This window comes from Cetorhinus maximus, chromosome 16 (assembly GCF_964194155.1).
Source record: "Cetorhinus maximus chromosome 16, sCetMax3.hap1.1, whole genome shotgun sequence".
NCBI classification, from domain to species: domain Eukaryota; kingdom Metazoa; phylum Chordata; class Chondrichthyes; order Lamniformes; family Cetorhinidae; genus Cetorhinus; species Cetorhinus maximus.
The window spans coordinates 32,346,044-32,372,421 of record NC_135894.1 but is presented as its reverse complement, the minus strand read 5'-3'; the positions used below and the strand labels follow the sequence as shown (position 1 = coordinate 32,372,421).

The 26,378-nt window shown below is 46.7% G+C and overlaps 1 protein-coding gene across 1 annotated transcript in view; it reads left to right on the top strand.

The window, feature by feature from the left end:
• spag17 (sperm associated antigen 17) overlaps positions 1–26,378 on the top strand; it is a 342,330-nt gene that overhangs the window by 104,375 nt on the left and 211,577 nt on the right. The window contains exons 20-23 of the mRNA XM_078559611.1: positions 7,277–7,384; positions 19,584–19,660; positions 20,014–20,124; positions 21,889–22,043. Of these exons, the coding sequence (XP_078415737.1) occupies positions 7,277–7,384; positions 19,584–19,660; positions 20,014–20,124; positions 21,889–22,043 (451 nt within the window). The remainder of the gene's footprint in view (positions 1–7,276; positions 7,385–19,583; positions 19,661–20,013; positions 20,125–21,888; positions 22,044–26,378) is intronic.

The window sequence follows — 26,378 nt, the reverse complement described above, 5'->3', positions numbered from 1 at the left end:
TGGAACCTGCAGGAATAGATTTAACCACAGTTGGCAGCCATAATGGCAGATGTTCTAGCAATTCCCTGTGCTTCTAATCCGCTAACAATCGAGTTGGACTCTTCCATTTTCTCTGCTACTATAGAGTGTGCGCATGATCTATCTGAATAATCTCCTCAAAAATGGTCCTACGATTCAATGTTTTGTAAAGGATTACACCACCCCCTCCCCTGCCCAACGTAGCCTCTCCACGGCTGTCCCTGCCATCAGTATCTTTTTTTTATTCATTCATGGGATGTGGCATCGTTGGCTGGGCCAGCATTTATTGCCCATCCCTAATTGCCTTTGAGAAGGGGGTGGTGAGCCACCTTCTTGCACTGCTGTAGCCTATGTGGTGTACATACACCCACAGTGCTGTTAGGAAGAGAGTTCCAGGATTTTGACCTGGCAACAGTGAAGGAACGGCAATATATTTCCAAGTCCGAATGGTGTATGGCTTGGAGGGGAACTTCCAGGTAGTGGTGTTCCTATGTATCTGGTGCCCTGGTCCTTCTAGGTGGTAGTGGTTGTGGGTTTGGAAGGTGCTGTCTATGGAGGCTTGGTGAGTTCCTGCAGTGCATCATATAGATGGTACACAATGCTGCCACTGTGCATCAGTGGCAGAGGGAGTGAATGTTTGTGCCAATCAAGGAGGCTGCTCCTGGATGATGCCAAGCTTCTTGAGTGTTGTTGGAGCTGCATTCACCCAGGCAAGTGGGGAGTATTCCTTCACACTCCTGACTTGTGCCTTGTAGATGGTGGACAGGCTTTGGAGAGTCAGGTGTTTAATTACTCGTTGCACGTTTCCTAGCCTTTGACCTGCTCTTGTAGCCACAATATTTATCTGGCTATTCCAGTTCAGTTTCTGGTCAATGGTAACCCCAGGATGTTGATAGTGGGGGATTCAGTGATTGTAATGCCATTGAATCTCAAGGGGCGACGGTTAGATTCTCTCATGTTGGAGATGGTCATTGCCTGGCACTTATGTGGTATGAATGTTACTTGCCAATTGTCAGTACAAGCCTGGATATTGTCCAGGTCTTCCTGCATTTGGACATGGACTGCTTCAGTGTTTGAGGAGTCATGAATGGTGCTAAATATTGTGCAATCATCAGCGAACATCCTCACTTCTGACCTTATGATGGAAGGAAGGTCATTGATGAAGCAGCTGATGAAGGTTGGGCCCAGAACTCTACCCTGAGGAACTCCTGCAGTGATGCGCTGGAACTGAGATGATTGACTTCCAACAACCACAGCCATCTTCATTTGTGCTAGGTATGACTCCAACCAATGGAAAGTTTTCCCCCTGATTCCCATTGACTCCAGTTTTGCTAGGGCTCCTTGATGCCACACTCAAATGCTGTTGGTCAAATGTTGCCTTGATGTCAAGGGTAGTCACTCTCACCTCACCTCTGGAGTTCAGCTTTTTTGCCCATGTTTGAATCAAGGCTGTAATGAGGTCAGGAGCTGAGTGATTCTGGCAGAACCCAAACTGAGCGTCAGTGAGCAGGTTATTGCTAAGCAAGTGCCACTTGATATCAGTGCACTTAAGGTGTGAATTACCAGGTGAAAATCCAAATAGCTAAAGTATTAGTATTTGCACTGTGGATCATTCGAAGGAATTAAGTCTTCTGAGGAATTACTCTCATGGATGTCCTGAGACACTTGCTATACGTGTGAAGGCCTGGGAAGACAAAATAAAGGGATATGATTTAGTTGTGGAAAAGTCACAATCTTGACAATCACAATATTTGTTTTTTTCATAGCTCAGGCAGTGATGAAATGGTTATCATTTGTATGTCAGAGATATTTGTAATTGTCACCAGCTATCTGCTAGTTTTGTGTCTCTCCATCTCTGAATGGGGGGTGCGGGATACAGATGAGCCACTTACCTTTAGGATGCATCAGTGAGCTGGAGTATTATGAGCTCACGTCCAGCCTTTCTCTATCATTTGTGTTTTCACTCTTTTTTCCTACAAGGGGCCAAAGAAAACAGAACTATAAGTGCAGATGTGAGAATGAATATGAGGCACATGCATCACATTGCATAAGGATTGGGGTGAGTGTCATAGGAGGACGGATAAATGGAGAAGTGATGGTGTGTAGAAAAGTGAAGACTGTGTATTCTTGAAAGTTGACTAGATATGAAGAGTGATGTGACGAAGGCTGCTTAGCAAGGCATTGTGAAAGGTAAGGTAGGGGAAGCTTAAAGAATAGGTAAAAGCAAAATACTGTGGATGCTTAAAATCTGAAACAAAAACAGAAAATGCTGGAAAAACTCAGCAGGTCGGACAGCAGCTGTGGAGAGAGAAGCAGAATTAACATTTCGAGTCCGTACGACCCTTCTTCAGAGCTAGGTTGTAGCTGAATGGCCAAATGTGCTCACCACTTCCTAGGCTGGGCACAACACCTGCTGCTCACCTCCTCAGCTACATAAAATCAAGCCTTCTTGATTAGAGCAAAAAGTTTCTTTCTCCCATTGCTGGATGAAAGTACATTACCACAACTGTGTTAACTGCAACAGATCAGCGGCGTACAATGACAGGCTTAGAGGGTTAATGGGAAAGGCCATGACAGGAAGAATGACAGAAGAGGCAGCAGCAAGAGTTAGGGACAATAAAGGATTTGAGGTGGTATTGCAAATGGAGAGAGGACGGTGATATGATATAATGAGGTGCTAGTTAGATGGAAGGGATTTATGAGGAAGTGATGTTTCAAACTGAAGTCTTGTGTGAGGAGATGGAGTTGAAGAGTGGGGATGCAGTGACAGGGATAGGTTGAGATGGCATAACATTGTATTATTGTGTCATACTTTAGTTGTCACACTTTAACTGCAATGCTTTACGACATGTTCTGACTTATCATAAGTGACACCACAGGGTATCTACAGGAAATACATAGGCCTGGATTTTGCGGTCAACAGCGAAGTAAAATCGCTTGCTGCTGACCTTAAAGACAACCACCCATAAAGATCCAGCAATCTTTGTAGCATGGATTTCACCTTTCCTGACATTAATTCCATTCTGACAGGAGCTGTAGAGGGTCTCTGGCATCCAGCAACAGTGATGTCATGAAACACAATAAGCAACCAATCACATTGAAGGATTCTCACCAACTGTAAACTAGAAGTAAAATGTGCTGATTATCCTTCACTTTTTTCATCATTTTACAGAGAGAAAAATAACGATTGGGACATATACATAGGATTAAAGTAGAGCTTTAAAAAAGTTAAATATCTACAGAATTTTTACTATAAGGGAGAAATTTGGCATTCCACAAATATAAAATTAGTTTTTCAGGGCCAGAGAGGTTATACAGAAGTAATTGTGACCTATTATGCCATTAAAAGTTCAGTTACACCTTATTCAATAAGGCATAAATTTCTCGAGGATTTTTACAGCAAGATTAATTATGTAAATAGTGGAAGTTCACGACAGACAATGTAAATTATAAGATTTCCATCTGCGAGGATTGGAAGAGCGGGAATCACTGGTAGCAATTTAACTGTGCATATGTGGACACCAGCAAGTTGCTGTCAGTTTAACAGTTGTAATTACAGTGAACACTAACAGTTTCTCCATCACTATACAACTGCAAAATTCGGGTCATTAGAAAACTTACTCATGCTCTTCTAATCAAATTATGCTTTCTCTAATAACTTGCTGTTACTTTTTTTCTTTATCAGGCATGCATTTCTGTCATTATAGTGATTTCAGATTTCGTCAGCGTAATCCATTTTGGAGCTACAAGATCTCTGCTCCCTCCCTGCAACTGCTTCCTTCTATTTGGCTGCCCAATCCCTCCTCAGTGAACAGATTCCTTATCACTCTGATAATCAGCTTGACTTTGTGGCCTTGCTGCAGCTGTCCTCCAAAATTATAACCTTTTCTCCACCCCTCTTCTCAATTATGACAATATCCAATCTATCCATCCCACCACCATTGCAATTCATCAGGCATCCTTGCAAACAGCTGAAATCTATGTTGCAAAGAATAGTAGTAAGCGTGAGGATTGAGAATGTTTTAGAAACCAGAAAAGGGCTACCAACAATTTGATAAAAAGGGAAGAACTAGAATATGAGAGTAAACTAGTCAGGAACATACAACCTGTTTTTAAGAGCTTTTTAAATTATATAGAATGGAGGAAAGTAACTAAAATAAATGTTCGTCCCTTAGAGGCAGAGACAGGAGAAATTATCATGGTGAGTAAGAAGTGGAAGAGACATTGAACAAACATTTTATGCCTGTCTTCACAGTAGAGGACATAAATTATATACCGGAAATTGAAGGTATTCCAAGGGCAAGTAAGAGTGAGGAAATTAACATAATTCGTATCAGCAGAGAAAAGGTGAAAGAGAAATTTAAGGGATTAAATCTGTCAAATCTGCAGGACCCAACAGCCTACATCCTCGGGTTCTAAAAGAGATAGCTACAAAGATAGTGGATGTGCTGGTTATTATTTTCCAAAGTTCCCTATATTCTAGAACAGTCCCGCAGATTAGAAGCCAGCAGGTGTAATGTTGCCACTCAAGAAAGAAGGGGGAGAGAAAACAAGAAACTACAGGCCAGTTAACTTGACATCATTCATCAGGAAAACACTTTAAAAGAATGGAAACCTTAACAATGTGCTTAGAAAATCACAGTATGACCAGACAAAGTCAAAATAGTTTTATGAAAGGGAAATTGCATTTGACAAATTTAATAGAGTTTTTTGAGGATGTAATTCATAAGGGGAACCAGTAGATGTTGTATATTGCTGAAAAAGAGACATTTTTTGTCGAAGCTTGTTGAAGAATAAAAAATGTTTTTTTTTTCAGATGTTGTATATTTGGATTTCCAAAAAACATTTAATATGGTGCCATACAAAAGGCTAATATGCAAGATAAAGGCTCATGGAGTTGGGAATAATATATTAGCATGGATGGGAGATTGGCTAATGGACAGGAAGCAAAGAGTAGGGATAAATGGGGCATTTTCAATTTGGCAAGCTGTAACTAGTGGAGTGCCGCAGAATAGTGCTGGGCCTCAGCTATTTACAATCTACATCCATGACTTAGATGAAAAGACAGAGTGTGATGTCTCTATGTTTGCTGATGATACAAAGCCAGGTGGGAATGTAAGCTGTGTGGAGGACACAAAGAGGCTGCGAAGAGATTGTTAGGACTGGGTGAGGAGGAGTGAACTGGCTCCCCTTTTATTCAGCCCTCTTGGTTAGTTGCAACAAAGGTTTTAAAAATTATTTTCCCCATAGATACCTTTTCCAGTCCAAATATATTTACTTTTTAACAAGGAGTCAGTCAAACCAGGTTTCTTGAGTCAAAGACAAAATATATTTAGAAGTTACTAAAACCTGATAAAAATAATAAAAGAGAGACATGCCAATCTCAGAAATAAGAAGGTTAGAGTCCAGATGAAAGTTAAAAGAATATACAAGTAAGTCCTTTGTTTGTCCATGAGGTGTAGATTGTGGAATTTTGCGGCCATTGAAATTAGGTGGTTTCCAGTAGAATTCTGGAGTTGACTTTATTTTGATCTGCCTTTTGTTGAAGACACTCTTTTTGGTTTTCAGAGAGAGAGAGAGAGAGAGATCCTTGCTGCTCTTTTTCAGCAGAGCTCTTAGATTACTGTCACCTTTCTTACTGCTTGTCCTTCTTTCTCAGTTTGTCAGCCCCGGTCTTTAAACTCATTTCTGTACGCTCCCAGAAGGGAATCCAATTAGAACATCTTGCATCCATTGTTGTAGTAATCCCAATTTTGATCTTTCATCTCAGAAACCTTTTGGCACATCTTGAGATATAAATCAACAGGAGATGGGTTTATTTCATCCTCCACAGGGGATTTTGTGTGTCTGGTGGGGTGTAACTGGCTAGGTAGCAAGTCCCATTGTCTTCACAGAATTACAGTGGACTAGGAGTCCAGTACTTTGAATTTTTAATGCCTTCCTTTCAAGAGTTCCAGTTTAAAGTGGGCCTTGACATCACCCCTCAAGTGTAACATTCCACGTAACAGGTCTGCAATGCATTTCATGTAGATTTTCCAGAGAAGTGGTCAACTTTACAATATCAGCCATCAGGTGACTCATGGCAGCCAACTTTTGATCAGTGTCTTTACTTGTATTTAAGTAGAAGTCCTCTTTAAACAGTTCAATATGTCTTTGGTTGGCTGGTGAAGTTATAGGTAGATCTCACTCAGTTATCATGTCCATTGTCGTGACAAGATATGGAGTGTGAGTGAGTGGGCAACAAGGTGGCAGATGAGGTATAATGTGGGGAAGTGTGAGGTTATTCACTTTAGTATTTGGAATATAAAAGAATATTTTTGTCAAAAAGTGTAAAACATGTAAATGTTGATATTCAGAGGGATTTGGGTGTACTTATTCAAGGAACATTGCATGCCAGATACATCAAGCAATTAGGAAGGCAAATGGCGTGTTGGCCTTTACTGCAAAGGGATTGCAGTACAAGAATAAGGAAGTCTTGCTACAATTGCTTAAGGATTTGATCAGACCACTTCTGGAGTAGTGTGTGCAGTTTTGGTCTCCATGTTTAAGGAAGGATTTACTTGCATTGGAGAGGGTTGGTCCCTGGGATGAGAGAGTTGTGCTATGATGACAGGCTGAGTAAATTGAGTCCAAATTCTCTGGAAGAATGAGAGGTGATCTCATGGTTCCCCTTGCTGGGGATTCTAGAACTCGAACACAATCTCAGGATAATGGGCTGGTGATTTAATACTGAGATGAGGAGAAATTTCTTCACACAAGGGGTTGTGGATCTTTGGAATTCTCTACCCCAGATTGTTTGGATGCCCCATTGTCGGCTATATTTAAGGTTGAGTTAGACTGATTTTTGGTGTCTCACGAAATACAGGGATTTGGGAAGCTAGTGGGAAAGTGGAGTTGAAGTCAAAGATCAGCCATGATAATATTGAATGGTGCAGCAGGCTCAATGCGCTGTATAGTCTACTCCTGCTTCTTTTTTTATATTCTTACATTACTGATATTTTCCGGGAATACCTGTAAATTTTTCAGTGTTCTTCAATTTTTTTTAAAGATCTGCATCTGCTTCCTCCATGTGGCAATGGAAAATTACTGAGCGCTAGAAATTAAAACACTCAGGGAAAACATTTCTAGGACCAGAAATTTTTTAGATGAAACATGACAACTAGTCAAATAAGGCTTTTCATCTTTTGACATAACTGTTGAAAAAAGACGATTTGAGGTTTTATATTCAATAGCTGAGTTATTCTGCTTTTCTTTTCAGAGGATTTATCCATCAAAATTTCAGAGGGGGCAGAAACTTGCCGTTTCAGGTTCAATGGCAGCAGGTCAAGAGAAAACAGTATGTTTTCCAAGGAACCACCCTGTTCAGGTATAAGTCACTACCTTTGTAGGCCAAATTTGTGAGGGTCGCTGAAGGGGAGTAAGGTACTGTTTCAAAGTCTAAAGCCGGAATTTTCTGACCCCTTTGGCATCGGGCATCATGGCAGGGGTGGGGAGAAGCTGGCGAGAAGGCCAAAAATCGGATTTACGCCATCGTGAAACCAGTTTGCAATCGTCTGCACCACCTGTCAATGGCAGGCCTCATTTTTTGCCGCCACACGTCAGGAATGTAATTTTAATACATTTGCATATAATTATAAGCCCTGCTCGTCGGAAACATCCCCCCATGTCAAATGTACCGCCCACGTCGGCGTGACTCCAGAACGGTGTGCTTCATGACTGCCTTTGAAAGGCGTGCACCTGGTGACCTGAACTCGGAGGTGAGTGCACACAACCTTGCTCGTGAGCACCATCCCTAGGACATCAAAGATGAGGTGTTGCGCATTTGTGGGGGGCACAGGCAAGTCACTTTTTCCCAGCTGACATTCAGTATGGTGCCGGGGCAAGGGCTCTAGTGTGGGACAGGCTGGTGAGGGGTGGCGGGGGGTGCAAGGCAGCACATACTGAAGGAAATACTCAAACACATGACGGAGGATGAGGGGGAAATGCAGCACAGACTGAAGGAAACACTCAAGCACATGATGGGGAGGAGGGAACCAGGCAGCAAACTGGCGGAAATAATCAAGCACATGCTCAGGGAGGTGGAGAGCAAGGCAGCACAGACTGAAGAAATACTCAAGCACATGCTGGGAGGTGTGGGGGGAAGGGGGTGAGGGAAGCAGCCACGCACTTGGAAAAGCTCGTCAAAAGTGAGCGTTCTTCAGCAGCTGATACTGTTGAACTGTAGCTCCATTAACATGCTTCGAGTCAGGCCTCTGAAGCTTTTCTGCCCACTCAAGCGACGCAAAAGCATGAATGTGCCACCAAATGCTCCAGAACTTTTCATCCCTCGAGCACAGATTGCAAATTAATGTGCATTTTAGGGGGCAGCAGAGCAATTGGCCAACTGGGCGAGTTATACAAGCCACTTGCGAAAGGTGGCCATGGCACAGTCACTGGTGGAGGTGCATACAGCCCTGTATCCATTATGGTTCAAGCTAACGGCGCAGCTTTGCAATGTGGGTTAGGAGAATGTTGCACCTGAGCTGAGAGCACAGCATGCAGTCCAATGGCTGAAGTTGTTGGTCAAGTGGAGTGAGGCGGAGTTGGGTGGGTTACTGAAAGCTAATAAGCGCATTACACACTGGCCATCCAAGTGGTGGCCAGCACTCTCCTGCATGTGTGAAGGGGCCTTCAGACTTGACCAAGCGAGGTTCTTAGAAAACCTATGCTAATCCATGTGTCTCTGTTTCTCTTTGATCCTTTAGGAGGAGAACATCAGGATCATGGAGCCTGGTGATTTAGCGGTATGCTTCATGGCTTACAAAGGCCAGAGAAGAAGAAGAAGAGACCAGTGGAGTCGCCTGGCTTGGCAAAGGGAGGAACACCTCCTTCAGGATGAAGGGCCTGCTGCACATGCTGCTGAAGATCCACAGCGCCTATCAATGGCACCCAGGGTCTATCAACAGCACCTGTCATTCCTGCAGATGACCGAGAACCAGTGTCGCCAACAATTGCACGTGTTGAGGGAACGGGTCGGTCACATATGCCACTTGCTGCAGGATTTGGAGCAATGGGGACACGGAGGGCATCTGCCGGCAGTGGCTGTGAAAGTAACCGCGGTGTTCAATTTTTCCGCCAGCGGCTCCTTCCAGGACTCCACAGGTGATCTGTGTGGGATCTCGCAAGCCTCCATGTACAAGTGTATCCAGGTGCTCACGGACGCCATCTTCACGATGGCACAGAACTTTGTGCATTTCGCCCAGGATCAGGAAAGCTAGGAAGTAAGAGTGCTGGGATTTGCGCAAATCTCTGGTTTTCCTCAGGTGCAGGGTGCTATTGACTGCACTCCCGTGGCACTTAGATCTCCGTGGCAACAAGCAGTCAACCACAAGGGCTTCCACTCGTTGAATGTTCAGCTGGTATCCCTCGCCTTTGAATCAGAGGGTTGTGGGTTCATGTCCCACTCCCGGAAAACCAAGAACTGTGATTGTACTCGAAAGAGTTGCAATCTGTGACTGTTGATAACTCGAAAGAGTTACAAACATGTCCTGCAGGTCAGCACACAATTCCCAGGGAGCACCATGACTCCTACCTATTTAGCAGGTCCCAGATCCCTGACATTCTCCAAGATCCAGAGAAGCTGCAGGGTTGGCTTCTCGGGGACAAGGGCTACACACAGAGGATGTCCATACAGTGGCCTCAGACTGTAGCAGAGCAACGGTATAACGAGGCTCAGTTCGCAACCCGGGCTTTGGTTGAGCAAACGATAGGCATTTTGAAAATATGGTTCTGGTACCTCGACAGGTCTGGTGCAGCACTGCAATACAGTCCCCAGAGGGTGTCTGTGCACTCCACAACCTGGCATTGCAACAGGGGGAGGGCCTGGCTGAGGAGAAGATGGAGGAGCTGCACATACTCTCCAATGAGGAGGACGTCGAAGGGGATGGCGATGATGAGGTCCTCGAAGGCGAGGTTGCTGGTGATGAGGCCATCGCAAAGACCAGATGAGGCAGGCGCACTCAGGAGGCCCTCATCGCCGCAAGATTCGTGGAGGATGGTGATGAGATGCAGTGAGGACAATCCTGACATCCTCACCTTGCATCTGTTAATGTTTGACTCTTGTGTGGCTGATGGCAGCGCATGTACCCTCAGTGCTCAGGCTCATGTCATGGAGATGCAGCGGAAGCCCTAATTGTCGCTTGAGGATGTGACAACATGCAGTGAGGACATGCCATAGATCTTCACATAGCCTCTGTGAATGTCTGACTTGTGTCTGGCTGAGGGCAGCTCACTTGTGCTCCACGATCAGGGTCATATCATGGAGATACAGCTGTGAAACTTTAAATGCACCTGATCCTTTGTCAGCCTTCAGCACCTGACCCCTTCAGGAGCAGAGCATCACCAGTCACAGATGCTGAAGGGATGGGCGGCCGGCCCAACCTCAAAAAGTGCTGAGAGCACTTCACACAGAGAGAATGGCGGAACTGTGTGACACATGCCCACGACATTCTGGCAGAAGTAACAAGCAATATCGAGGTGCAGCCGTCACTAATGTGTCCAGTGAGTATGAAGCCAGACCATCACTTTGGTCTGAAGGTTACAGACTGCACAGGGAAGAGGCCCTGGACTGAGACACCTGCCTTCATCTTGTGCAAGAACCAAGGTTTCACATTTGAGTGACATGAAAACTGCTCATCATGACAAGGAGCCATCGACAAGGAGACATTCTTGGGAGATTATTTACAATAGTGAACATTATGTACAAGTGATTAATACCCATGCCCAGGCTGTGCAACTACACCTTCTTAACCTTCCTAACCCTGCCGCTACGTCTCGGTGCTCCCCCGACATCCACAGCGGAACAAAGAACAAAGAAAAGTACAGCACAGCAACCAGGCCCTTTGGCTCTCCAAGACTGCGCCGATCATATTGCCTGTCAAACTAAAACATTTTGCACTTCCGGGGTCCGTATCTCTCCATTCCCATCCTATTCATGTATTTGTCAAGCTGCCTCTTAAACACCACTATCGTACCTGCTTCCACCACCTCCTCTGGCAGCGAATTCCAGATACACACTACCCTCTGCGTAACAAACTTGCCCCGCACATCTCCTCTAAAGTTTTCTCCTCTCACCTGAAATCTATGTCCCCTAGTAATTGACTCTTCCACCCTGGGAAAAAGCTTCTGACTATGTATTCTATCCATGCCACTCATAATTTTGTAAACTTCTATCAAGTCGCCCCTCAATCTCCGTTGCTCTAGTGAGAACAATCCAAGTTTCTCCAACCTCTCCTCATAGCTAATAACCTCCAGACCAGGCAGCATCCTGGTAAACCTCCTCTGCACTCTCTACAATGCCTCCAAATCCTCCTGGTAATGTGGCGACCAGAATTGCACACAATATTCCAAGTGTGGCCTCACCCAGGTTCTATACAGCTGCAGCATGACTTCCCAGCTTTTATACTCAATACCCCTGCCGATGAAGGCAAGCATGCCATATGCCTTTCTGACTACATTATCCACCTGCATTGCAACTTTCAGTGACTTGTGGATCTGTACACACAGATCCCTCTGCCTGTCGATGCACTTAAGGGTTCTGCCATTTACTGTATAATTCCTACCTGTATTAGACCTTCCAAAATGCATTGCCTCGCATTTGTCCGGATTAAACTCCATCTGCCATTTCTCCACCCATGTCTCCAACCGATCTATATCCCGTTGTATCCTTTGACAATCCTCTTTACTATCTGCAACTCCTCCAACCTTAGTGTCGTCTACAAACTTACTAATTAGCCCGGTTGCATTTTCCTCTAAATCATTTACGTATACTACAAACAGCAAAGGTCCCAGCACTGATTCCTGCGGAACTCCACTAGTCACAGCTCTCCATTCAGAAAAACACCCTTCCACTGCTACCCTCTGTCTTCTATGACCAAGCCAATTCTGTATCCATCTTGCCAGCTCACCTCTGATCCCGTGCGACTTTACCTTCTGTACCAGTCTGCCATGAGGGATCTTGTCAAAGGCCTTACTGAAATCCATGTAGATAACATCCACTGCCCTTCCATCGTCGATCATCTGTGTCACTTCCTCGAAAAACTCGATCAAGTTAGTGAGACACGACCTTCCCTTCACAAAACCATGCTGCCTCTCACTAATACGCCCATTTGCTTCCAAATGGTAGTAAATCCTGTCACAAAGAATCTTCTCCAATAATTTCCCTACCACTGATGTAAGGCTCACCGGCTTGTAATTTCCTGGATTACCCCTGCTACCCTTCTTAAACAATGTAACAACATTAGCCATTCTCCAGTCCTCTGGGACCTCACCCATAGCCAGTGAGGATACAAAGATTTCTGTCAAGGCCCCAGCAATCTTCTCCCCTCAGTACTCTGGGGTAGATCCCATCTGGTCCTGGGGACATATCCACCTTAATATTCTTCAAGACGCCTAACACCTCCTCTTTTTTGATCTCAACATGATCCATACTCTTCCCTAGACAAATCGACCACTAAGTCCTTCTCTTTGGTGAATACTGATGAGAAGTATTCATTTAGTATCTCTCCTATTTCTTCTGGCGGAGGTGGAGGCAGCCTGATGACTGCTACGCCCTGTCTGTGATGACTTTGGTGGGCATCCTCTGGAGGGCCGAGACCAGAACGGCCCAGCCTGCAGTGGCACCCTTCTTGGCCTGTGGAGCTGGAGCTGCTGGGGTCACAGGAAGAGGGAATTCGGATGAGCCGGAGACTCCCGAAGTCATCTGGGTGTATGGCCCTGGAGTATGAAGCTGCTGATCCTCCTCCCTATGGGTGCCCGAGGGCTCTGGCTGACTCCTTGAGGAGAAGAGGAAGCTGGAGTGAGATCGAGCTGCGTCGCACCCCTCTCACGTTGATACTGTTTGAGGCCAACTATGGCATCAATGATGGATTTCAGCCCGTGCAGGAGTGACATCCTGGACCAAGGTCTCCGTGGCAGCCACCATCCTTCCAGTGTTGACCTCGGTGCGTTGGCTGGCCGGTATTTTCACCTCAGACTGAAGGTGGACGGACTCCTCCATCGTGCCTTGCAATCTGAGGAGTGCAGCAGATATTCCTTCCTTATGTTCCCAAGCTTGCCTTTGCCCCTCCAGCAACTGAGGTATGACCGAGTCCAGAGGCTCCTCATCTGACTCAGACTCAGCATGTTTCTGGCCTCCAGCAGTCCTCTGTATGCTGGACACCTGGGAAGCCCCTGCCTCCACCTGCTGTGGATCTGACAGTGCGATGTGCTCACCAGATTGTGACCCTGAGGCTACCCTAGAACTAAGTCCCATCGAGGCGTGCGTCTCTGAGCTGGTGGAGGGTTTGGGTGAACGCTGTAACGGGTCTTCAATTAGAGTGTCATCAGATTATTCTTTCGAGGTGCCTTTGGGGCTTGTGTCAAGGACCTGGCTCATGGACCCCCTCAGCTGCTTCCCAGTTGTGCCTGCGAAAGCAAGGAGAGGTAATTAATGCTTTACAGGGGACTGTAATTGACTCACAGCATGGTTGTCTGATGGATATTGCATCACTGGATCCTCACTTGGTTGAGCACCGCTGACCTCACCGTCAGCAAAGGAACAGTCCTGATTGTGGCCAGCCAACTGGAAGGCTCTGTTTTCAAAGTCTGTGAGGACCTTGATGTCAAGTATTGCTTCACCAGTCTGCGACCTCTCCCTTTTGTTGTGTGCCAGCTTATCCTACCGGGAGACAGATGGAGAGAGTGTAAGCAGGACGCCTGCCAGACGAGGTGAGAATGATTCCTGGCATGTATGGGTGGTGAGTGGTGCCATGACATTATCCGCAAGGCAGGTGAAGTGTGAGAGAGTGAATATTGATGTCCCTTGAATTGGTAGTGAGTGAGATCCCTGTGGATGTGTAATGTGTTTGTGAGCATGTGGGTTGAGAGTGATATGAAGAGTGACTTACCCTGGCAGAACAGAGGAGATCATTCATTGTCTTTCAGCACTGGGTGGTTGTCCTCTTTTGCAGGGCGTTGGCACTGACCACCACTGCCACTGCCTCCCACGCTGGATTGGTGACCTTGCTTGCTGGTCTTCGGGGGTAGAGGACTTCATGGAGGGCCTCCCACTGGATCTAATAGGCTCCTGAGGGAGGTGTCACGAAATCTGGGGGCAGCATGTTTCCTCGCTTTGGCAGCCATGACTTTGCAGCGGCCTCCGATCCCTTAGAGAGAGCTAGCTCTGTGCCATTTAAATATGGCGCCGTGATTACCGAAGACCTGAAGTGACAGCAGGGTGGTCGAATGAGAGGCTGTCCCACCAGCGATCCAGCCTGTTTCCCGGAATACATTATTTATGAGGCGGGTTGTGCCAGGATTGGGACGATACGGTGCAAAATCCCGCCCTTGTGGCTGGCGGTTAAAATGTCCTTTTTCCTGCCCGCTACCACACTTTGTGAAAATCTGGGATGATTCTACCTTATGTTTAAAAAACAATGTTTGTCAGGCACTTAGGAGTATCAGTTGTAATAGATTTTGTAAACTGGCTGGCTGAATTCAGTAGAGTTGAGGGGCATGTTCTTCTCTAAGTAAAGCCCTGGTATGACTTCATTTTGAGTTCCTGGACTTCATTCACACACTGAGTAGAATTGGGTACAGTTTTCACAGGGGATTATCCCTCACATCTGCTCTAACTTGGTTTAAGCTATTTGCCGCTTAGCAGTTTTTATTCGTGTAAGGAAGGTACACTTAGGGGCGAATTTTCTCCCCGTCGGGTGGGCCGTTCAGGAGTGGGCGCAGGTGGGCGCAGAGCCAATCGCCGCCCACAGTCGGCTCCGTGCCACCATTTTACATGGGCGGGCCAATTAAGGCCCAACCAGCGTGAAGCGTGGCTCCCGAGTATAGCGGAAGTGGGCGGGCGGCGGTGGTGGGAGTGCAATGGTGGTCGGGTCCAATGGTGATCCGGCGGCCTGTTCAGCTAGAGCGCTGGCAGCCTTGCAAAGGCTATTCATCATAGCCAGTAGAAGGGCTCCCCAGAGCGCTGCTGGAGAGCAGGCCAGTAGGGCAGCGGGGCAGTGTGCCCCTCGGTTTTCTGATGAGTGCCTAGCTGCCCTTCTGGAGGAGATGGCAGCATGGCATGAGATCCTTGTTCCAAGGGACGGGAGGCAGAGGCCCCCCCCACCTGACCAAACGTGCCTGTGAGGAGGTGGCAGACATAGTCAGCTCCCATGATGTGGTGCGATGCACATGGGCCCCGTGCCGCAAGCCATTCAATGACCTCCTGCGCTCGGGAAGGGTGAGTACCATGTTGGCAGAGTCACTTAATACAGCAGGTGGGTTTTCTCCCCAAGCCCCCCGCCCCACCAACTCTTGAGTGCGGTTATAGCATTGAATCCTTCACGGCACGTTTCCCTCGCTGGGAGGGCCAGCAGATATTGCCCATGCCTAGTTCACCCTGACAGGATAGTGCTGATATGGGTTCTGCACCCGCAGCATGTGTGACACTGACATCCAGAGTACTGTTTTGGGGGCAACCTCAAGAATCTGCACCTAGTCACATTGCTGGAACTGCGAAACATGTCAAAGTCATGGCGCTGACATGCTGGGTGGGGTTCTTCCAGGTGGCGGGGCACCAATCCATCTGCTGCCCTTGGCGTTCCACATGCTTTTGCCTCCCTGCTTTGCAAGGTTAGATCGTGTGGTGCCAAATGTGATGGAGGCAGCATGTGGACGTGGTGGGGTCAGCCCTGGCTTCTTGGTGTGAGTGTGCAGCAGCTGCGGGGTGACAAATCACTGGAGCCCTGCAATGTCCCGCTCTGGTTGGAGTGTCAGGGATGCAGTGGGAATCCAGGTACAGGGTGGGCTAATCAATGCTCCTCTCTCCTTTTCAGGAGAAGACAGCACACAGTGCCACCGAGTGGATGTGGACTGGTGGAGGCCAAGCCCAGTTGGCTATCATCAGCAGATACAAGCAGGAGGCGATGGAGAGGCGCCATGCACCCAGGTTCACTGGTGGCAGTGAGGCTGGGATGCCACAGGGAGGTATGTTTGCCGAGCACTGAGGTCACCATGTGTGTCCCAGCAGCCACGGCACTGCTGAATGCTCAGCGATTGAAGTTTGCAACATGGGTTGACTATTGATTATGGAAGGATGAGCACATATTGATCCTGGGGACAGGCATGGACATTGACATTGTCTCTGCTTTAACTGATCAAATGCCCTTGTTCTTCCTTTTAGCATCACCAGAGCAGGGCCGGGAGGAGGAAGCAGAGGGGCCACCTCTCACACCCGAGGGCCCTGAACAATTGAACTCACCAGCGTCACATCTCTGCCAGGCAGGCACCAGTGCAGATACCAGCATCTCGATGGGAATTAGATCATCGGCTAGTGTCCCGGGGCATAGCGGTGAGGGCACTTCACACTCACTTGAGGTGCGGGCGGAGACAGAGAGTGCCCATGGCGCTGGCACTCGGAGGACTGGTGGGGACCAGGCACATGCTCGGCCAGTGGCTGATAATGTGCCTCTGGAGTCTCCGTGGGCCAACAAACACTGGAAGTGCAGCAGGGTATGCGGGAGGATCTGGCGGAGATACATGAGGCACTGCATGGCATGGTGCCCGTGCTGGAGGAGTTCATGCGGAGCATCACCGATACAATGAGCCTCATGGCCGAGCATCATGCTTCCTCCATGGAGAGAGTGGCGACTCTCGTGGAGAGGCTCCTTCAGGAGGACAATCATTGCTTCCTGGGGTTGCACTCGGACCTGCAAGCCCTCACAGCGGCATTGACCTCACCTGCTCAGTGCCAGTGTGGGAGATGGTTTGGGCACCAAATACCCCAGCTCGGTGCCCATCCGTCAGCGGTGAGCAGGGAGGTCCGAAGCAACCTCACATTGGCGCAGAAGCTGCCTGTCATCTCTGTGGGTTCCTCTCAAGACGCTCCAGATGAGGGCAGCAGCTCCTGCCAGTGACTGTGGGATCCGATAATGCTGCGGCGACTGGGGAGATGACAGCTGTGGAACTGGCCACTCCCTCCCAGGCGGGACCATCAATGGATGCACGGGCCGGAGGACGCCTGCCAAGGTCATCGAGGCCAACAGGACAGCACAGTGAGCGGACTGATGGGCACCGAGCTGGGATACTTGATGCCCAAACCATCTCCCACACTGGCACTGACCAGGTGAGGTCAATGCCGCTGAGGGCTTGCAGGTCCGAGTGCAACCCCAGGAAGCAACGATTATTCTCCTGGAAGAGTCTCAGATGCCAGTGCCAGCGAGGGGGGAGCACCTAGACGTAGCACCTGGAAACGTAACCTTGAGGCATCTTAGGCACACCACAGGTTTCTCACTGGTGGTTTTATGTTGCCCCGCTATTAGTTGATGACCACTCGGTGTGATGGGTAACACCTTTGCAATTTTTTTTTTGTGCTTCGTTTTGTTAAATCATTAAATTTTGATATGTGAGCATGGCTCAGGGTGATTCCTTACTTCTGCAGGTTGACGGGAACCCATGATGTTATGAGTGACATGTTTGACATTGAGCTTTATTGACAAGGTGTTTAGTTAATGTTCCTATCCAGGCAGATTTTGCACTCAGGTTTTGAGTATGGAGCTTGCAACCCTGGCTTGTGTTGGAGGTCCATCTGTGGTGGGCTAGCTGAAGGTTCATTGGATTAAAGCCTTCCGGGTGTCCCTGCCTCCCTGGAGGATGCCCGGATCAGCGTCTACCCCCTCAGCGTTCTCCTGTGCGTACTATCCTCGGAATCACGACTGGACTCGTCATATGCAGCCGGAGCAACTATGTCTACATTTTCTTCCTCCACTGCGTCACCCCTTTCCAGCAACAGATTGTGGAGAGCGCAGCATGCAACCTTTTCAGCGACACATGATCTGGGGGGTATTGGAATGTGCCCCCTGAACGTTCCAGGCATCAGAAGCGCATCTTGAGAAGACCGATGGTTCTCTCTACCACAGCCCTTGTGGAAGCATGACTCCTGTTATTCTGCTGCTCAGCTTCTGTCCTTGGATAGCGGAGGGGTGTCATGAACCACCTTTTGTGGGGATAGCCCTTGTCATGCAGCAGCCATCCATCCAGCCGGGCTGGAGCACTGAAGAGCCTCGGCACCTGATAGTGTCTCAGGATGTATGTGTTGTGGGAGCTGCTTGGGTACCTTGCACAGACTTGAAGAATCTGCATCCTGTGATCACACACTATATGTACGTTCATGGAGTGGAAGCCCTTCCTGTTGACGAAGGCACTGGGCTAAACCTGCTGGCGCCTTGATGGCCACATGTGTGCAGTCTATTGCACCCTGGACACGGGGGAAGCTAGCAATTGCTGTAAAGCCTCTGGTTCGCTCTGTCTGGCTGGCCTCGTCCCAGCGGTAGTAGATGAAAGTCAATGCACGCCTGAACAGAGCATTTGTCACCTGTTTAACACAAGTGTGGACAGCTGATTGGGAAACTCCGCAAAGATCACCCACTGACCCCTGGAAAGAGCCGAAGGCATAGAAGTTGAGGGCAGCCGTGACCTTCAACGCCACTGGCATGGGGTGTCCACCCACACAGTTGGCGCAGTTGGCATATCATCTGACAGATGGAGGTGACTGTCTCCCTTGAGAGACGGAGCCTCCTTCAGCACTGCAGCTCAGACATGTTGAGGTAGCTGCTTCGCCGCCTGTATACCCTGGCAACAGGGTAGTCACGTCTTCTGTGGCCCCTTCCGCCTTGGACTTCCTGTTGGCCCTGCGCCTCTTGTGCCTGCACCTCTCCTCCCAAAGATGGCTCTTCTGGAGCCTGACTGTGGACTCCTGGCCTCCTCCCCCTTCTGGCCTTCCCTTGCTCCTCAGAGGAGGTGCCTCCAGTGGGGAGCACAACTCCCATTCCCAGGCTAAGGGAAGGCTTCCTGAAAGCAGCGAGGCCCCAGAAATGATGTTTACTCAGAGTCCTGACCTGAAGGCTGTTACTCCTGCCCAAGCAACTGTGATGAGTTTTGAAGTATTCCTGCTCACACAGGCAAGTATCAGTAACTTTAAGCATTAAATGTCTGACAAATAACATTCGTGACCCCACTCACCCCTCTTATCCTGCCAGTGGATGAGGTTTATACAAATATGGCCTACCCGTCTGCCCGTTGCGCCCGTGCGTCAACCTGAAGATCACATGGTCCCCGAAAAATTGGAGTCAATTGCTGCCTCAAGGGCCTTAAGTTAATTAATGGTGGGCGCGCATCAGAGATCATTGCGCGCCCGCCCACCGAAATATCATGATGGCGCACGGTGATGTCCGGACGCTCACCCGACATCACCACACTTTATTTTACACATCGGCATGCAGGGCCCGCCCCTGCACGCTGACGAGAAAATTCTGGCCTTAGAATAATATTGCTAGTCCATGCTACCTGGGGAACTGTCACGTATGAGCAGTGCATATTGGAAATTCAACCATACAATATCCATGACATTATTGGAAAACAATGAACACTGTGCACTGAATTTCCAACATGCACTGCCAAAAGGTGAAGCCCCATGCTAATAGTTCATATTTGTAAAATTATCCCTTCATGGTGTCCAAAGTTACAACAAGCTAAGATCTTAAATTAATTTTCAGTGCACTTTGAAGATACTTCTGAAATGGTTGATGAGCGAAACAGAAAAGAGAATTTAACAGATGCTGAAGATAAAAAGGTACAATTATAAATCATAATGCAAATTAAAAATTTGAAGGAGTATGTAAAAAGTACCGTGCTTTATATAGAATAGGGGTGATTCCACAAACCAGCAGCTGAATTGGACCAGCATCCACATGGACAGCATCTTAGGAAATCACAGACATGCCGTCTATTTTCCAAGCTATGCTCCCTGCCTGTCTCCATGGGGAGAACCAGATCACTGAATTGTTCCCATTGTTAATAAGTCCAGATATGTTCCTGTTGCTCTATGCTATTTATTTCACTTTATTTTTAAACTGCATGCAAAAGGAGTGATTTTCTGATCTCATGCTCCTGAAGAACAAAAAAAAAATGTGTTTTTCCTGTTAGGATAAAGCTGACAACCTAAAGATTGATATAAAATATATACAAAAGCTACAGCTCCGATCACTGATGGAATGGTGTTTTGCCGAGCAGCACGATCCATTTGTTTTGATACAGGTAACCCAAATGTCACACTGTTAAGCAAAACCTGAGGATTACTTTCAAATTACCCTAACAATGAGATTTTATGCAATTTTACTAAGGAGCTCAGTGTAGACATGAAAAGAAGTTAGATGGCAGTAGAACTAGACTGCCCTTATCTGTCATATATGGCACCAATGGTATATACTTCCATTGTTTTGGTTCAATGTTTAGTGCACACATTTAGGTCACTACGATTAGGTGTACCTCTGCAAAGGTCAAAATGAGTACCACACAAAATTATGAAAGGATCTAAAGGATCTTATGAAAGATCTCCAACCATTTTGAAGTACCAATAAGAATTCAGACCTGTTTGGTTAATTTTATCCATTGATTTATTAAAATATAAACATAGAAAATAGGAGCAGGAGTAGGTCATTCAGCCCTTTGAGTTCGCCCTGTCATTCAACATGATTGTGGCTGATCCTCTATCTCAACACCATACTCCCGCGCTCTCCCTATGCCCCTTGACGCCTTTAGAATCTAGAAATCTATTTCCTTCTTAAATATATTCAGTGGCTTGGTCTCCACAGCCCCCTGTGGTAGAGACAAGCATCTCTAATTTTCTGCTAAATGCCATCCACTACCTTATCACTACTGTTTGGAAGCCTATAGACAAGCCCCACTAATGTTTTCCGCCCCTTGTTGCTTCTTAGCTCCACCCAGATTGATTCTACTTCTAGATTTTCTGAGCTAATATCCTCTCTCACTACTGCATGTTTTCATCCTTAACTAACAATGCCACCCCACCTCCTTTTTCCTTTTTGCCTGTCCTTCCTTAACATTTTTATAGATTTTTTGTACTATGGCCCTATTTGCTGCTAGCCCTTGTTTCCTCTGCCTTCCACCTTTGCTTTCTACTTTTCTGTCTTTCATTCCTATCTTTGTCTCCCTCTTTTGTGTCTCCCCCTGCCACTCTAGTTTAAACTCTCTCCCACAGTCCTAGCAAATACCCCTGCGAGGATATTGTTCCCAATCCTACTGGGGTGCAACCCACCCAGCTTGTACAGGTCCCACCTTCCCCAGAATTGGTCCCCAATGCCTCAGGAATCTAAACCCTCCCTCCTATACCACCTCTCCAGCCACGCATTCACGTGGTCTGTTCTCATATTCCTGATCTCGCAAGCATGTGATGCTGGGAGTATCCTGAGATTACTACCTTTGAGGTAGCTTTTTAACTTATTTCCTAGCTTCCTATATTTTGCTTTCAGGACCTCGCCCCTCTTTTTACCTATGTCTTTGGTACCAATATGGACCACAATCTATCTGTTCCCCTTATGATAGAATCCCCTATCACTATTATATCCCACCCTTCCTCCCCTACTCTGCATCCGTGCAGCTGAGCCACTCATGGTTCCACGGACTTGGCTCTTGCTGCATTCCCTTGACAAAAGTTTACATTACAGTGAGCAGTTTTAGCATAAGTTACACAGTCTGTCAATGTGGTGTCTGCCTTCCATTAAGAGTATATGATGACATCATTACTATTTCTAGTGAATACCCAACAATTCAGGAACAAATTGTTCACTATGCAACATGCTAGCCCATAAACCACATAAGATTACATTATGAGTCAGAAAGAATGCAGGCTTACACGTGGAAGTAAAAATTTTGCATTGGCTACAAATGAAGAGTGTTTGGAAGTAGAGCAAATTGTTCTCATCTGGATCATCTGTAAAGAAAATTATAGCCATTGTTTCCATTTTTATCAATATAAACATGCAGAATGTATATTTGCAGGTTCTTCAGGAAGCTGTTCAGTTTTATAGGTGTGTGGATACATACTACTACAAACAGGACAACTCTATACTATTAGTCTTACATAACCCCATGAATAAACAACGCCAGTGCAATCAATCCTGGGAAACTGCCCTTCACTCCAATGTTGGGTTCAGGTGTGTACTCCTGCAAACCTGGATTTCTGTTTAAGTGAAAATAGCTCATTATTGAAATCAACCTTCTCAGGTCAGTAACATGTTAAGAGAAACTTCGAATAGCATTATGTCTTTTATGATTTCTGTATAGCTTTGAGTTCAGCACTAAAGCAGCTTTACCAGAGATGTAACCTATATATTTTTTAAACTTAAGGGAAATAATTTTAAGCCAGTGGCATTGATAATGTCAGCAGGATTTGTCTGAGTGCAGATCGTGAAATTAGTACACTAACAAATTTGTTCCATCTGCAAATGTGTCTCGTGGTTTGTATGTGCGAATCGGGCAGAAATGCTGACCATCTTGAATGTACACATGATCCAGCATTCTAACAAAGTCTTGATGTTTGGTCAGAGGTCCATCCATATTAAACAAGCATGAAAGGAAAACTGGTTAAAGTCTCAATTTAAATGTAAAGAGAGAAAGGATTTGAATGTTTTCAAAAAAATGTTTTCAACCAATACTTAGAATATTAATATATTTTTTTCTAACAATGATTGGTTATATTCTTCCTCTGTTTCGTGAGAAGACCTTTGAAGAATTGGGAGAACAAAAATGGGAGAAGATGCAGAATCATTCTTAACAGCACAGAGAGATTAAGGGCCGGGTTTTTGCTACCAAGGCTGGAAATTTCCCGACTTGGCAGACCTGCTTAGGTATGAAGGGCCCCTCACACGCAATTTTCAGTCTGGTGGAGGAAGGGGGTGGGGGGCATGTGTTGGGCCTGCTGCCTCTGGAGGCGGCCACAGAGACGGGCAAATGCTGAGGCGAGCTGGTTAGAAGGCCACCTCGGTTCTCTGAGATTTTGCCCAGTTTTACAAAAGGCTGTTAGGCCCTCTTGCCACCCTCATGCCAACTGATATTCTTCATGCACCTTCATATCTATTCAACCAGCATCCACTATGGCCAGTCCTCATAACTAAACTTCCAACAGTCGGGAAGTTCGATAAGCAGGAGGATCAGGGAGTGGGATGGGCAGTGAGTGGGAAGGTTGGTGAGCAAAATGGGCAGCGATTGGGTGGGTCAGAGAATGGGAGGGTCAGCAAGCAGGATTATCAGGGAGCAGAAGGATTGGCGAGTGAGAGAGAGGGCGCGTGGGGGTGGTAAGTAGAAAGAGTTAGCATATCTTTTTATATTTTTAAATATATTTTATTTCAAAAGTTATTTCATTTACAAATATGAACCCGGATCTTCCAAGGAGCAGCAATCATCGTCGGATTGCTGCTCCACTCAAAAATTCCCCCGACTCAACGCTGCTCTGCATTTCCGAGCCCAGCTTCTCCAGAAATGCAGCATCCATCAGGGAACTCCATCGAAGCAGAGCAGAGGTGAGGGAAGATGGGACATGTCCCCTTTTTACAGCACTAGCTGCAGTATGGTAAATTTAAATGTGTAGTTTTTGAATGTTAGTGTGTGGATGAGTGAATGGGTGAGTGGGTGAATGAGGGAATGGGAGGGTGAGGTGTGTAGTGTGGGTAAGTGGGTGAGGTGAGTTGGTATAGTGGATAGGTGGATGAGGAGGGTAGGTGAGTAGGGTGGGTGAGGTGGTGAGGTCGGTAGGGTGGGTTTGTGAGTGAGACAAGTAAGTGGGAAGGTGGATTAGTGAGTAGGTGGGTCATGTGGTGGTTGGGCCGGGTTCAGGGGAGTAGTCGAATGGTCTACGGGGTAGTTGGGTAGTCAGGGTGTGGTAAGGACTCAGTCGGGGGTAGTTGGGTCATGGGGTTTAGTCAGTTCTGGTCAGAGGTGGTCAAATCTGGTTGGAGGTTGTCAGGTCTGGTGGGATGGGGGTGGTCGGGTGGTGGGAGTTGGTTGATTGGGGGCTTGTCAGGTGGTTGGGGGCTTAGTCAGATTGGGTCATGGGTAGTCAGGTCAGGTTAGGGGGGCTGGTTGGGTGTTTGGAGTTGGGTCAGGTCAGCGGGTTGGTTGGGGGGTATTCATTGAGTCGGTGAATAGTTGGGTGGTCGAGGGGTAGTTGAGTCGGGGAGGGGTAGGTGGAGTGTCGGGGGGTGTTGATTGGGGGGTTGGGATGTAATCAGGGGTCAGTGTGAATGATTGAGGGGTCAGTTGTGTAGTTATCCAGGAGTTAGACTAGATTTTAAACTGTCCTATGTTTCAGGTAAGTACATCAGAACTATCTAAAGTCTCTGACTCCAGCTCAAAGTCAGAGACATTTGCAGAGGGTTTCTGGGAGCAGGGAAATTGCCTATCAGAAGTTTCCTAGTAATCCCCATGCATCTTCGGTCGTACATCCGGTCTCTGACGACCCAGAGACCAGGAGATTTGGCCCATAGAAATTTAGGAATATAGAGTATTTCAACTTACACGGTATACAGTTTTTAATGGGGTTTTTTTATGAGAAAGGCCTATTGAACCTAACTACAGCTTGTATGTAGGAACATAGGAGCAGGAGTAGGCCATTCAGCCCATCGCACCTGCTCCACCTTCAATTCGATCATGCCACTTTCTTGCGCTATCCCATATCCCTTGATGTCATTAGTCACCAGAAATCTATTGATTTCTGTCTTGAACATATTCAATGACTGAGTTTCCACAGCCCTCTGGGGTAGAAAATTCCAAAGATTCATCGTCCTCTGAGTGAAGAAATTCCTCTTCATCTTAGTCTTAAATGGCTTGCTCCTTATTCTGAGATTGTGTCCCCTGGTTCTAGACTCATCAGCCAAGGGAAACATCCTGTCTATATCTACCCTGTCACGCCCTGTAAAAATTTTGTAAGTTTCAACCTCACTCTTCAAAACTCTAGAGAATACAGGCTAGCTTCCTCAATCTCTCATAAGACAACCCGCTATCCCAGCGATTTGTCTGGTGAATGTTCCACTCCCTCTTTGGCAAGTATATCCTTCCTTAATAAGGAGACCAAAACTGTACACAATATTCCATGTACAGTCTCACCAAGGTTCTATACAATTGCAGCAAGGCATCTTTGAGCAAGGCTCAAATCCCCTTGCAATGACTGCCATTTGCCTTCCTAATTGATAGCTACATCTGCCTTCGAGCTTTTAATGACTCATGAACAAGGACACCCAGGTCCCTTTGGGCATCAACACTTCTCAACCTCTCACCACTTAAGGAACACCCTGCCTTTCTGCTTTTTCTACCAAAGTGGATAACGTCACACTTATTCACATTGCATTCCATCTGCCATGTTCTTGCCCATTCACTTAACCTGTCCAATTCCCCTTGAAGCCTTTAATTATTTCCTCTTCACAGCTTGCTTTCCCACCCAATTTTGTGTCATCAGCAAATTTGGAAATATTACATTTAGTCCCCACATCCAAATCATTTATATAGTTTGTGAACAGCTGTGGGCCCAGCACTAATCCTTGCGGTACCCAACTTGTAACAGCCTGCCATCCTGAGAATGACCCGTTTATTCCTACTCTGTTTCCTGTCTTTAACCGATTCTCAATTCAAACCAGTCTATTACCCCTATTCCTAATCTAATTTTGTTTACTAGCATCCTGTGTGGGACCTTATCAAAAGCCTTCTGAAAGTCCAAATATATCACATCCACTGGTTCTCCTTTACCTATACTACAAGTAACGTCCTCAAAAAACTCTAACAGGTTTGTCAAACATGATTTCCGTTTCATAATTTGAAGTTGACTCTGCCCAGTCATATATTATTTTCTAAGTATCTAGTTATCACACTCTTTATAATAGATTCTAACATTTTCCCTACCACTGAAGTCAAACTAGCAGGTCTGTAGTTCTCAGTTTTCTCTCTCCCTCCTTTCTTAAATAGTGCAGTTACATTTGCTACTTTCCAGTCTGCAGGAATCTTTCCATAATCTATAGAATTTTGCAAGATAACCAATGCATCCACTATCTCTATAGCCACCTCCTACAACAGTCACAGGAAAGCTGTGACCTGATTGGATGGTAGGAAATCTGCATCAAATTTGAAAAAAAAAACACTGCAAAGCTAATTAATAAATTAATTATCTAAGTAGAGATGGCTGGGCAGGTGATGTGCTGTAGCTGTATGATGTGGGAGCTGGCAGATCCCATTGCGAGCTGCAGTGACCACATCTGCAGCAAGTGTTGGTTGCTAGAGGAACTCCGGCTCAGAATTGATGAGCTGGAGTCCGAGCTCCGGACGCTGCGGCACATCCGGGAGGGGGAGAGTTACCTGGGCGCTTTGTATCAGGAGGCAGTCACACCCGGTAGATTAAGTACCTCAAGTCCGGTCAGTGATCAGGGTCAGCAGGGTGTGACTGCAAGTGAGGCAGGTAGAGGGATCCTGTGTTCAGGAACAGAGGAGCCTCAGCTCTTGACCTT